Genomic DNA, 12,642 nt, shown 5'->3' with positions numbered 1-12,642 from the left:
TGACGTCCAGCAGAATGCGCCACTAATGCCTGCCCCTGGGGGGCGCACACCGTGTCGATCAGGGATGATGTCTATCTATCGGACACAGTACATCCCCGATCATGGTAAACAGCCGGTCACAACTGTCAACACAGGAGCCGTTAGTAGAAGATCCTGGCTTCTTCTCCTCACACACCGATCGTGTGAGGAGGAGAGCAGGGATCAGTGAGTGAGCTACTTTTTTCTATTGAAAAACACACATTACTGTGCACCACACGTCCCCCACCCCTCAATAAAAAGAACCTGTCACATAGTCCATCTGGATCTGTCACACAACCCATCTGGATCTGTCACACAGCCCATCTGGATCTGTTACACAGCCCATCTGTCACACAGTCTCTCAGTACGGCCATCAGTGACCTGTCACACAGGCCATCAGTACCGCCATCATTACTGCCATCAGTGACCTGTCACATAGGCCATCAGTACCGCCTTCAGTACCGCCATCAGTGACCTGTCACACAGGCCATCAGTATCGCCATCAATACCACCATCAGTGACCTATCACACAGGCCATTAGTACCACCATCAGTGACCTGTCACACAGGTCATCAGTACCACCATCAGTGACCTGTCACACAGACCATCAGTACCACCATCAGTACCGCCATCATTACTGCCATCAGTGACCTGTCACATAGGCCATCAGTACCGCCTACAGTACCGCCATCAGTGACCTGTCACACAGGCCATCAGTATCGCCATCAATACCACCATCAGTGACCTGTCACACAGGCCATCAGTACCACCATCAGTGACTTGTCACACAGGCCATCAGTACCACCATCAGTGACCTGTCACACAGGCCATCAGTACCACCATCAGTACCGCCATCATTACTGCCATCAGTGACCTGTCACATAGGCCATCAGTACCGCCATTATTGATCTGTCACATAGGCCATCAATACCAACCACCATGTCCAAAATACTTTTATTTTTACATTTGAGTAGGCATATACAATCCTTACTATGTCAGATGAGAGCAGCGGGGAGCTCTTATCATCTGATTCTGGTTTGGAATTCCAGCCACTAGAGAGTAGTAAATCAGAGACTGAATCAGAGGAGGAAACAGTCCCTCCTAAAAGAAGGAGAACAAGATCAGAAGATCTGCCTGCCACCAGCACAAACAGAGCTAGACCCCAGGAAGAGGAGCCCAGTACCAGCACTGGAATAACACACCAAACCAGAATAATCAGGGCCCAAACCTACCTTCCCCATGCCCTGGCAAACCCCTTATGGTTGCCTGCCAGCTCACCGTCAGCTCTAATCCCCCCTTTCAATGCACAGCCTGCGGTGCAGTCCAAAACTACTAATTTTTCACACTTGATTATTTTTATTTGTTTTTCCCACAAGATTTGCTGCAGTATATGATGGACCAAACAAACCTCTTTGCAGAACAATTTATTGCCTCCAACCCCAATGTATCCTACGCCCGTATGTTCCATTGGCGTCGTCTCACACTAGACGAATTCTAATTGTTTTTGGGCCTTACATTTAATATGGGGCTTACCAAGAAAAACAAAGTGCATGCCTACTGGACCACCCACCCCATCCACCACATGCCGATTTTTTTCTGCCGCAATGAGAGGTGATTGGAGGTAATAGGTGGAGTTTAGTATATAAAGAGCGCCCGTGCAAATGACACAGCAGCTTCAGAGGATGCCCTAGTAGGAGTGGCGAAACGCGTCAAGCCGTTGCTCGTACGTCCGACGGCAAGCGGTGAGAGCGGCGTCCACCACCCGGAAGACAAGCGATTCTTACACGATTGTTTGTAAGTGTATTACTTTTTTATCTAATAAAACTTTTTAGAATTTAGTACATTATGGAGGACCTTCTCTCTGGATTTAAACGAACAGATGCTACAACCATATTTATCAACCAGAAAATCCCATTACTGGTATAAAAAAGTTGCATTTAGTCTCTTTCATATGGCCATGTATAATTCGTATGTCTGCTATCAGAAGTCAACAGAAAGTCAATCCATCACCTACCTCAAATATATTGAAGATATCGTCACTGCCCTGATTTCCCACTGAGTCAACTTCATGAGCAACATTTTCCCTATAACATTCCCCCCCACAGAATCAAAAGAAGACACCAAAAGAAATGTTATGTGTGCAGCAGAGGAGGAGTTGAAAGAGGCACTAGTTATCATTGTCTCCAATGTCCCTCCCAACCTGGCCTATGCATCGGAGAATGCTTCAGAATTTATCACACATCCGTAAGATATTAGTTCCCCTTATTTTTAACAGACTGCCATTTTCCCGTTTCAAATACCTCTGTGGATCATTTGCCTTCTACCACGTTTCTACTTTACATGTTACCTGACCCTGGCCTGTTTACCGATGATGCATTTGCCTGCCATTTTAAACCACGTTTCTGACTTCCACGTGCTCCAACCTCAGCCTGCTTACCAACGATGCCTTTTCCTGCAGTTTTAAACCAAGTTTCTGACTTCCACGTGCACCAACCTCAGCCTGTTAATTGACCACGCTTTTTGCCTGCCACTTGGACTGATCTTTTGCCCTTCTACTTTAGTACACAGGGGTCTCACAAATGTGAGGGGCTTCAGAATTGTGAGTAGAGAAAAACTGCTTTTGGTTTCCTTTGTTCCCAGAACAGAGTCTGGGGTCCAGAGGCTTCAAAGAGATTTGGGTAGGAGAAGCCTCTACCCCTATCCCCATTCTTTCCTAACAGAGGCCCTAAGCTTGATGGTTCTTCCTGCTGCCTGGACCAATACTTTGGCTGTGCTGACCATATCGCTGCCTGTAATGACCAAGGACTTTATGGATAACATCTCTGCCTGCTAACTAGACCAATGCTTTGACTGTGGTGACAGTATCTCTGCCTGCTGCCTGTATTGACTATGGACAGTATTACTGCCTGCTGCCTGGACGATTGCTTTTGCTGTCGCTGACCATATCCCTTCCTGCTACCTGGATGCTCTCTTCTGTGGACCACTGCACTACTAAAACAACAGGCCATCTTTTGTTTACACTTTGCTCAGCAGAATGTATTTTGGGGTGTAATTGGTATGTACATGCTATGTGTTCGAAATATGAATGGCCTTCAAAAATGCAATAGGTTGTCAGGAAATTAGATGTGTAATTTATGCTCCTAGAATGCCTGGAGGTACTACCTCTGTATATGGCAAGGCTGTGTGTTAGAAATCTCTCATAAATTCAGAACTTTGTGTAAAAAAATGTTTTCATTTCCTTTCCACGTTTTCCAAACACTTGTGGAAAAAAAATGTACGCGTTCAAAAGTCTCATAATGCCTCATAGAATATACGTTGTAGTGTTTGCTTTCCAAAATGAGGTAATTTTGTGGGTGTTTCCATTGTCCTGGTGCTCCAGGGCCTTCAAAAGTGTGCTAGGGCATCATGAAATTACATGTGTAATCTACTAGAACACCTGGTGTTACTTGGATGTTGGGCCTCTGTGTGTTGCCAGGTTGTGTAAAAGTCTCACACATGTGGTATCACCATACTCAGGAGGAGTAGCAGAATGTATTTTGGGGTGTAATTTTTTTGGTATGTACATGCTGTGTGTTATTTTTATCTTATAAATTGACAACTTTGTGTAAATAAAAATATGTTTTCATTTTCTTTCCACGTTTTCCGAAAACTTGTGGAAAAAAGTGACATGTTCAAAAGACTCATAATGCCTCATGGGATATATGTTGGGGTGTTTGCTTTTCAAAATTAAGTTATTTTATGGTCATTGTCCTGGTGCTCCAGGGCCTTTAAAAGTGTGATAGGTAGGAATAAAATTTGATGTGTAATTTATGCTCCTAGAACACCTAGAGGTGCTAATTGATTGTTGGGCCTCTGTATTTGGCCAGGATGTGTAAAAGTCTCACACATGTGGTATTGCTATACTCAGGAGGAGTAGCATAATGTATTTTGGGGTGTAATTGCAAGTATGCATATGCTGTGTGTGAGAAATAACTTGTTAATATCAATGTTGTGTAAAAAAAAATATATATATATATTTCTTCATTTTCCCAAGGATTGTGGGGAAAAAAACTTCAAAAAACTCTCCATGCCTCTTACTAAATACCTTGGATTGTCTACTTTCCAAAAAGGGGGTATTTGTACTGTCCTGACATTTCAAGGCCTCAAGAAATGAGATAGGCAGTCAATAAGTGCTACTTGGATGTTGGGCCTCTGTATATTGCAAGGCTTTGTAAAAGTCCTGGTGCTCCAGGGCCTTCAAAAGGGACATAGGTTGTCATGAAATTATATGTGTCATTTATGCTCCTAGAACGCCTGGAGGTGCTACTTGGATGTTGGGCCTCTGTATGTGGCCAGGCTGTGTAAAATTCTCACGCATGTGGTATCGCCATACTCAGGAGCAGTAGCAAAATGTATTTTGGGGTGTAATTTATTGTATGTACATGCTGTGTTTTAGAAATATCTTTTAAATGGACAACTTTGTGTAAAAACAATGTTTTCATTTCCTTTCAATGTTTTCCGAAAACTTGTGGAAAAAAGTGACACGTTTAAAAGACTCATAATGCCTCATAGACTATAGGTTGGGGTGTTTGCTTTCCAAAATGGGTCATTTTGTGGGTGTTTCCATTGTCCTGGTGCTCCAGGGCCTTCAAAAGTGTGATAGATCGTTATTAAATTACTGTATTTTCTGGCGTATAATTGTTTAAAAGAAGGGTAGTGTCGCGCTCAAACATAAAAGTGCTTGTGCAGATAATTAAACCTTAATTCAAAAATTTAAAAATTCATGATTGGTGACAATCTAAAAAATCAATCAATCTGTGCTCAACATTATAAAGTGCAAACAGTCCATATGCAGCATCAAACAGTCCACATCTCTTTGGTGTCACACAAATTAGCAGAGACTTGATGTTAGTGCAGATTAACCTTCACCTCCACACTTCACCCAGTGATCTAGTAAGGTACTCCTTATCGGAAATATATGACCCCTTAATTATAGGGGGTCACATAGGCAATATCTCCACTCAGTACACACGATCCTCAGCTCCTCTGTTACACAGTGGGTAATCCAGCATCAAGCCCTTATAGTGTAGCTCGGATCAAGTGACAAACATGGGTGGGACAAAAAGGAGACTCTCATGGTGCAGTACATCTAAACATATCGCTTTATTTAAAAAGTATTGCACTTACTCGAATCACCATAAAACAATCGCCTTTCTCATAAAAACATCCAGCGAGGGTTGTGAGCACTGCCGATCGCACAGCGCTCCTCTAACCCGGAAATGGCTACGGTCTCACGAAGGGATACTTTCCAAAAAGGGGTGATTTGGGGGGTATTTGTACTGTCCTGACATTTCGGGGGCCTCAAGAAATGAGATAGGCAGTCAGTACATCACGTGTGATCAATTTTCAATGATTGGCACCATAGCTTGTAGACTCTATAACGTTCACATAGACTAAATAATATACACCAATTTGGGCTATTTTTAGCAAAAGATATGTAGCATTCTAAATTTTGGCCCAAATTTATGAAGAAAAATTACTTATTGGCAAAATTGTATAATATATTCGCTTAAATCGCAAAAAAAAAAAACATTGGTGATGGTGACGAGAAAGCTCTATTTGTGTGAAAAAAAATTATACAAATTTTGTTTGGGTACAGTGTAGCATGACGGAGTAATTGTCATTCAAAGTGTAAGACCACTGAAAGGCTAAAATTGATCTGGGCAGGAAGGGGGTATAAGTGCCCTGTGTTGGATTGGTAAATCATCTTTGGCTTAAAAATAGCATTATTTCAAAATGTTATTCTAATAACACATACAATCTTTGATTTCATAAATATGTTTACAGTTCGAATTGGACTGGAATTCGATGTAAAATTATATTCGAATTTCTATTCGAATTTCTGAATTCTACTAATTTTGTTTCGTTATTTGGAACATTTGGTACACTTCATTTAAATTGCAATTCAGCTATTCGGATATATCCGAATCTCTGAATAACTAAAATATTGTCCGAATATGTATTCAGAACAAAACAAACCACACATGTCTACTGACTTCACTAAACTAAAATGGGTTTGATAAGTGTTACTGCATTTATCATATCGTTACTGCCTTTTGTAATAACTTTACACTAATGTGGAGACTAATCTAGTAAGGACTATGTATAATTAATTAACATCTGCTCTTTGTTGTGATAGGTTAATACAGTCATGTCTCTGTTAGGAATGTTTTGCCCAACAATGTTTGATGTGGTCAGTGGATTGGAAAACTATCACCCACGTATAGCATTAAGATGGCAACTGGGACGTATATTTGCTTTATTCCTGGGCAACCTTTACACCTTTTTGATTGCTCTAATGGATGAAATAAATCTAAAGGTACAGTAAAAGGAAGTATAATATAACATAATAATATGTTAGAATATATGAAAAAAAGTTATATAACATATTTACTGTATATAAGGTAAATAAATTATTAGCTTGTCATTGTTTTCATACATAAAATCTTATGTTACAATCTTTTAATAGTTTAGTTATTTTTATGCTTCATAATAGTCCTTATATTTCCTTATATTTTACATTTCTTTACAACTTTTCTTCTTTTTCACCTTCCATAGCGTCAAGAAGAAAAGCTTGTGCAGCAAAACATGACATTGTGGTACGCAAATCTGTTTAATGCATCATATTCAGAAAATTCAACAGGTGCTCCTTTTACTGTTGATCCAGCAGATGTTCCTCGAGGACCATGTTGGGAGACAATGGTGGGACAGGTCAGTAAAACACTGGCTTGTTTTTCCTACATTAATAGAAACAGTTGTTAGAAATACATCTACACATGTATAACCAAAAACATCTAAATATGAAATGATTACTTAGTCTTCAAATATAGACAGGTTAGTTGCTGTCCGAACAAGAATTTAGGAAACAAAGGACCATATGTGGCTAAAGTCTATAGGTACCTAAAAGAAGAATGCCAGCTAATATTTTGTTTTGGTATGGAAGGAATAGGACCTTTGTGCTGTTTTTATTGTCTCTATATTAATCTGTGTTGCTTCATATACCTGCATCCCTGTTGTGAAAATGTATCCTCCATTCCTGCACCAATGAAAGATGTCCTTGGACAGAAAGTGATCATTTTACAGCCGTCACTGTCAGGAAGGCAATGAGGACCAATCTCCCCAATGGGACATAGATATCGGTAAAAACCTGACAAAGGTTCTAAACCACTTTGGCTCTAACCAAAACTTTCAATTTAAATTTACTTTGTATTTGATATTAGTATGATCTGGAACTGATTGCTGTTTTATAGCAATGCCACAGTCTACCCTATCTAGATAGCAACTTCACCTTTATCTATCCTATTGTTAATTAGGAATTAACTTTTTTTATATCTGCATCTGACTCTAATTCCCCTACAGCATCTCTGCTTTATGAAACAAAGCAAGAGCAGAAAATTAGTATGTCAGAAATTGATACGGTATAATAATACAGTGTGATTAAAGTGTTTTATAATTTGTCTGCAAAATGTGCATTAAAGGGTAACTCCACTTTTGTGAATCCAATCTGGGTAATCAATGGACATTGCAATAATTTTAACACATTTTCATGCAGATACCTACCTGTTTCTGCTTTAAAAAATAGCTTTTTGTTTGACTATGCCCTTTGCATATTGATTCTGAATGAGGGGGTATGGTTCATTATAATCACCGTGTGCATGTTCAGTGCTCTTATGAGAGTGGTTGCAGTGTCTGCGTCCCTTTACAGGTAATTAACCCTTAGAAGTATCTTACCAAAAATGAAACTGTTGCAGAGGATGCCTAAAATCTGATTTGACTCTTAGTGCAGACTTCTGGAAAAATCAGTGAGCATACCACAAACAGGAAATTATGTTTTCAGAGGAATTCAATAAACCCTAGGTGTACAGAATGCCTCCAAGTTACCATATTGCATTGAACATTACAGGAAATTACATTGCTGCAGGTTGAATTTAGTATTGTCTCTGATACTTTTTTTATTTGTTGAAGAGATTAGTTTTTTGGATCTTACATTGGAAGATTATAATCGTTTCTGCCACCATCCCGAAAAAGTTGTTTGTGGTTTGTGGTGCCTCAAGTCAAGTATGGGATTTTATGGGCAGGAGTACAGGAGAATAAGCAAAAGTAGTATAATATACAAAAATTTATTTGCGAATTAGCAATATATATACAGCAATTAAATGGTGACTTTAATGGGTAAAGTCCCATTGTGCAGTGAAGGAGAAGAAATAGAGGGTGTTTGCATGTGGCAATAAGTGACTTAAAAGTGGGTTATATGTGGTCTTGCTCTGCTGTTCCTCATGTCAAAAGACCGGGATGAGTGCAGAGGAGGTGCCAGATCGGTGATCCGACATGTTTCGGCCTATTGTGGCCTTTATCAAGGATATTTCACCGATTCTACAGATAATCAAAAAGAGAGTATCAAGTTGGGTAATATTGTACTGAAAACATACATGATATAGTTTACACATGTGTGGGTTAACATACAATTGTTTTGTCCACTTCCTAAGACCATGCCTTCCCAGGTTTTGTCCAGGTGCTGCAGGAACAAATATGCTGCATAAGTACATTAAATGGGTATAAAAAGGTATTTTGAAGGCTTGATATTTAGTAGTATTTACTTTCTGAACGAAATAATCCGATCCAGGATCTAATGTGGTTTGATTGGCAGAATCCACATTGATTGAGATCGTCTATCAGTTTAGGGAATATGTAAAAATTATTGTAGTAAGTAATAATTGTTGTTATCTTAAGTACAACTTTGGGTGAAGAAAATTCTGAAATTTTGTTGAGGGGGTGCAGGGAGATCCCCTCCGTGTTTAACTTACGTTTGAGAAGAAGTTGTCATAGATTGAGGCAGCATATACGCTCCGGGTCCATATCCTCCCTCGGTGTGGGAGAGACTGAGGCACCCGGAGTGTTCCCCGGCCTTTTAAAGGCAGCCGCGCATGCGCAAAGATGCGCTGCGTGACGCCAAGCAGGCAGAGTCCGTAGCATGGTACGAGGTGCGCCCGCGTACTGCCGAGGCGCATCCCTTGTAGCCGTGCGGATGTGCCTGCGAGGCCGCCGACACAGATTAGAAGCTGAAGTCCCTGTTCGGGATACAGGAGGGTGAAACACCGACCATTCAGTTTCAAGAGGCCCGATCGGGGCTTTCTGTGCCGGGAGCCACTGGAATCTCTTGTGGGGAAGCAAAAGGAAGTGGATACAAATTGTTACATCAGTATAAGAGGAACATGTATCAAAGGGGAGATACACTGTGCAACAGTGTAAATCCTAAAGAATTCAATGAAATATAGTACAAGGGTGATAATTCAGAGCATTTTGGATTAAGGTTGCAGCAATATAATAAAAGGAAGAAGAATTCCTGTGGGGAGATGTGGGATGGGTCAGGATGGGAGACACAAAGTCGAAAGACATTGGTCCAGACATGAGGTCAAAGGTCATCGAAAAGGTAAGGGGGGGCCGAAATCATTGCGGATCATTTGCGGATATTAGTGCAAAAAATTAGAATAGTCCTTACAGACCATTGAATAGAGGATGGAAATGGGGAGAGAAGGGAGAAAAGAAACGGAAATAATGAAAAAATCGGTTGCAGGATCCGTGCAATCCGATAGGATTGGTCCATTGTATGATACCAAGGTGATCTGAAAGTAGTAGAATTCCGAATCGATTGTACCAAATTGGCAATCCGATTGGATTTGTTTCTTAGAGAAAAGTTCCAAAAGTGTTCGTGCAATCCGATTGGATTCATTGATGCAGTCCATTGGATGAATATGAGGATGGGAACAGGAAAAGGAAACCAGAAATAATGAAGGAAAAAGCAGCAGAAAATCATTTAAATCAAAAAATCGGTTGCAGGGTTTATGCAATCTAATTATATTGACTCATTGTGTGAAAATAAGATGATCTGAAGGTTGGTGGAAACCCCAGTCAGTTGCATTGTGGTGCAATCCGAATCGTATTTTTTGGGGGAAAGATAGTTCCAAGTATTTCGTTTATTTGGGATGACAAGATTAATCTGTTTTGCCAGATGAGAAGCCCTGAAGAAATGGGCGGTAGCTTTGTGCTTCATTTAGTCCGGGTGAATTTGTGGCTTTAAGTTGTACAATCCAGCGCATTTCTAGTTGTAGAAGAGTCTTGTTCCAGTCACCGCCTCGTAACGGGACATGGATCCTGTCCAGAGCCATGAAGTTGATTTTAGGCATTTTATAGTTATGGTGATCCCTTACGTGTCTCCCTAATGGGACATAGAAGTTGCCAACGTGCATATTCTGTAAATGCTTGTTCACCCGCTTACCGAACTCTTGTCGGGTCTTCCCGATGTAGAAAGACCCGCATTCACATGTCATCATATAAACAATTCCCTTCGTTTTGCAATTGCAAAAATGTTTGGGGCAAAATAGATCTCCATTAGGTAAGGTAATATTTGTAGTTGGACGGATAACATGACATTGAGCACAGCTCCCGCAAGGGAAGGTGCCCTTGGTTCTGCAAGGATCTTTTCTGGATCCCTCTTTGTACTCGCTATGTACTAATTGTTGTTGTAGGGAGCCTGCCTTCCTGAAGGTGATGGGTGGATGTTTTGGTAAAAGTTTTGCGGTGCTCGGTTCTTCCATGAGAATGGACCAATTTTTTGTAAGGATATTTCGAATCTGCTGGTGTTCGTTGGTATATCTTATGATTATTCGGGTATCTGGTTCGGTTTTAGTTGGTTCCTTGTTTTTAAAGAGAAGTGTTTGTCTATTTTTGTAATTGGCACGATTAAATGCCTTGCGTAGTGAGGTTTTGGTGTAACCTCTTTGTAGCAATCGGGTAGTCAGTGCATTGGCTTCCAGTTGGAAATTGGCTGGATCTGTGCAATTTCTCTTCAATCTGAGGTATTGACTGTAAGGTATGGAATTGATTAGAGGTTGTGGGTGAAAGCTGGAGGCGTGAAGAATGGAGTTGCCTGCTGTCTCCTTTCTGTATAGGGTGGTGGAAATTTTACCCGTCGGGTCTTTATATATTAGAGTGTCAAGGAAGGATACTTGTTGTCTACTATAAGTCATTGTAAAGAACATATTGTGTTCATTCTGGTTCATCTTGGTTAGTAGTTCCTGTATCATATTTTCCGGCCCGTCCCATACTATCAATATGTCGTCGATATATCGTTGCCATATAAGGATTTTTTCAGCGTAGATGGAATTCTCCTCTTTAGATAGAAAATCTTGCTCCCATGAGCCCAAATAGATGTTCGCATAAGAAGGGGCGCAGCTGGTCCCCATTGCTACCCCGCAGGTTTGAATGTAATAATTGCCGCCAAAGGTGAAGACGTTGTGATTGAGTATAAATTGTAGCATATCAGTGATGAAGTTGTTGAAATTTTGGTCCCGTTCACTGTGGCATCGGAGTGTCTTCTCAACTATCTGTAACCCTTTGGTGTGGGGTATGTTATTGTATAAAGATTCGACGTCGATGGTAATCAGGTATGTGTCTTCTGGTATGGTGATATCGTTAAGTATTCTGAGAAGGTGGAGGGTATCTTGTGTGTATGATGGTAGTTCTTTGACATGAGGACGTAAATACCTATCTATTACTTTGCTCATGGACTCTGAGATGCTTCCGTTGCCGGAAATGATTGGTCTTCCCGGTGGAACGGTGGAACCCGGTGGAACCTCTATTTCTTCTCCTTCACTGCACAATGGGACTTTACCCATTAAAGTCACCATTTAATTGCTGTATATATATTGCTAATTCGCAAATAAATTTTTGTATATTATACTACTTTTGCTTATTCTCCTGTACTCCTGCCCATAAAATCCCATACTTGACTTGAGTAACCACAAACCACAAACAACTTTTTTTATTTGAACTAACATCCAAATTATCAGGAAAATCTTTTGTAGTGTACCCCCTTCTTCAAGGTTCAAGCAGTACGAATACACAAAGTTTTAGCAGAACGTTCAGCCCCCGTTCACATACACGCGACGCTACTTCGCACCGCGACCTCGGAGGTCGCGGTGCGAGCAGCGCGACGCGACCTCGGAGCGGCCGCCACAGACTTCATAACATTGAAGTCTATGGCGGTCGCCTCCGGGTCGCCCCAAAGAAGCTCCGGACCCGTTTCTAAGTCGGAGCGACTTGTGTCGCTCCTATTAGAACGGGTCCGCAGCTTTCCTATGGAAGGCGACCAGGTCGCCTCACAGGTCGCCTTAGTGTGAACGGGGGCTAAGTAAGACAATCTATGAGGAAAAAAAAAACACTAACAAACATACACAGAAATGGTAATTACAGTACATTTGGATAGTTAGTGAGATAAGAAAAGGAGAGGGCTATAAATTAGGAGGATAAGTAGCAGTCACAGAGGTAAGGGTGGTCTTAAACGGTTGGATAGTGATTTAGAAAACCGGGGTCCACATTTAGTCCATATCTTGTGTCAAATAAAATTATCATTCTTAGTTCAAATGTTTTCCTTTCCTGAGAAGTTTTGAAGTTTTCTTTCATCACTTGCCTATCAACCACCGTAGTTTTACTGTGGCAGGTCGGCTCTGTTACGCGAAACGACTTACCTGTACGTTGCTTCGTGTAACAGATAGTGGGGGCACGCATGCACCAATTGGCTAGAGG

At 41.0% G+C, this 12,642-nt stretch overlaps 1 protein-coding gene across 1 annotated transcript in view; it reads left to right on the top strand.

Annotated features, from left to right (window-relative positions):
• LOC309554382 (transmembrane channel-like protein 1) overlaps positions 1–12,642 on the top strand; it is a 186,051-nt gene that overhangs the window by 49,261 nt on the left and 124,148 nt on the right. Inside the window, exons 9-10 of the mRNA XM_082256052.1 lie at positions 6,197–6,376; positions 6,616–6,768. Coding sequence (XP_082112178.1) covers positions 6,197–6,376; positions 6,616–6,768 — 333 coding nt within the window. The remainder of the gene's footprint in view (positions 1–6,196; positions 6,377–6,615; positions 6,769–12,642) is intronic.

Source organism: Pelophylax lessonae, assembly GCF_965119305.1.
Source record: "Pelophylax lessonae genome assembly, chromosome: 1".
NCBI lineage: Eukaryota > Metazoa > Chordata > Amphibia > Anura > Ranidae > Pelophylax > Pelophylax lessonae.
The sequence above is the reverse complement of the archived record's forward strand: the minus strand, read 5'-3'. Positions and strand labels throughout refer to the sequence as shown.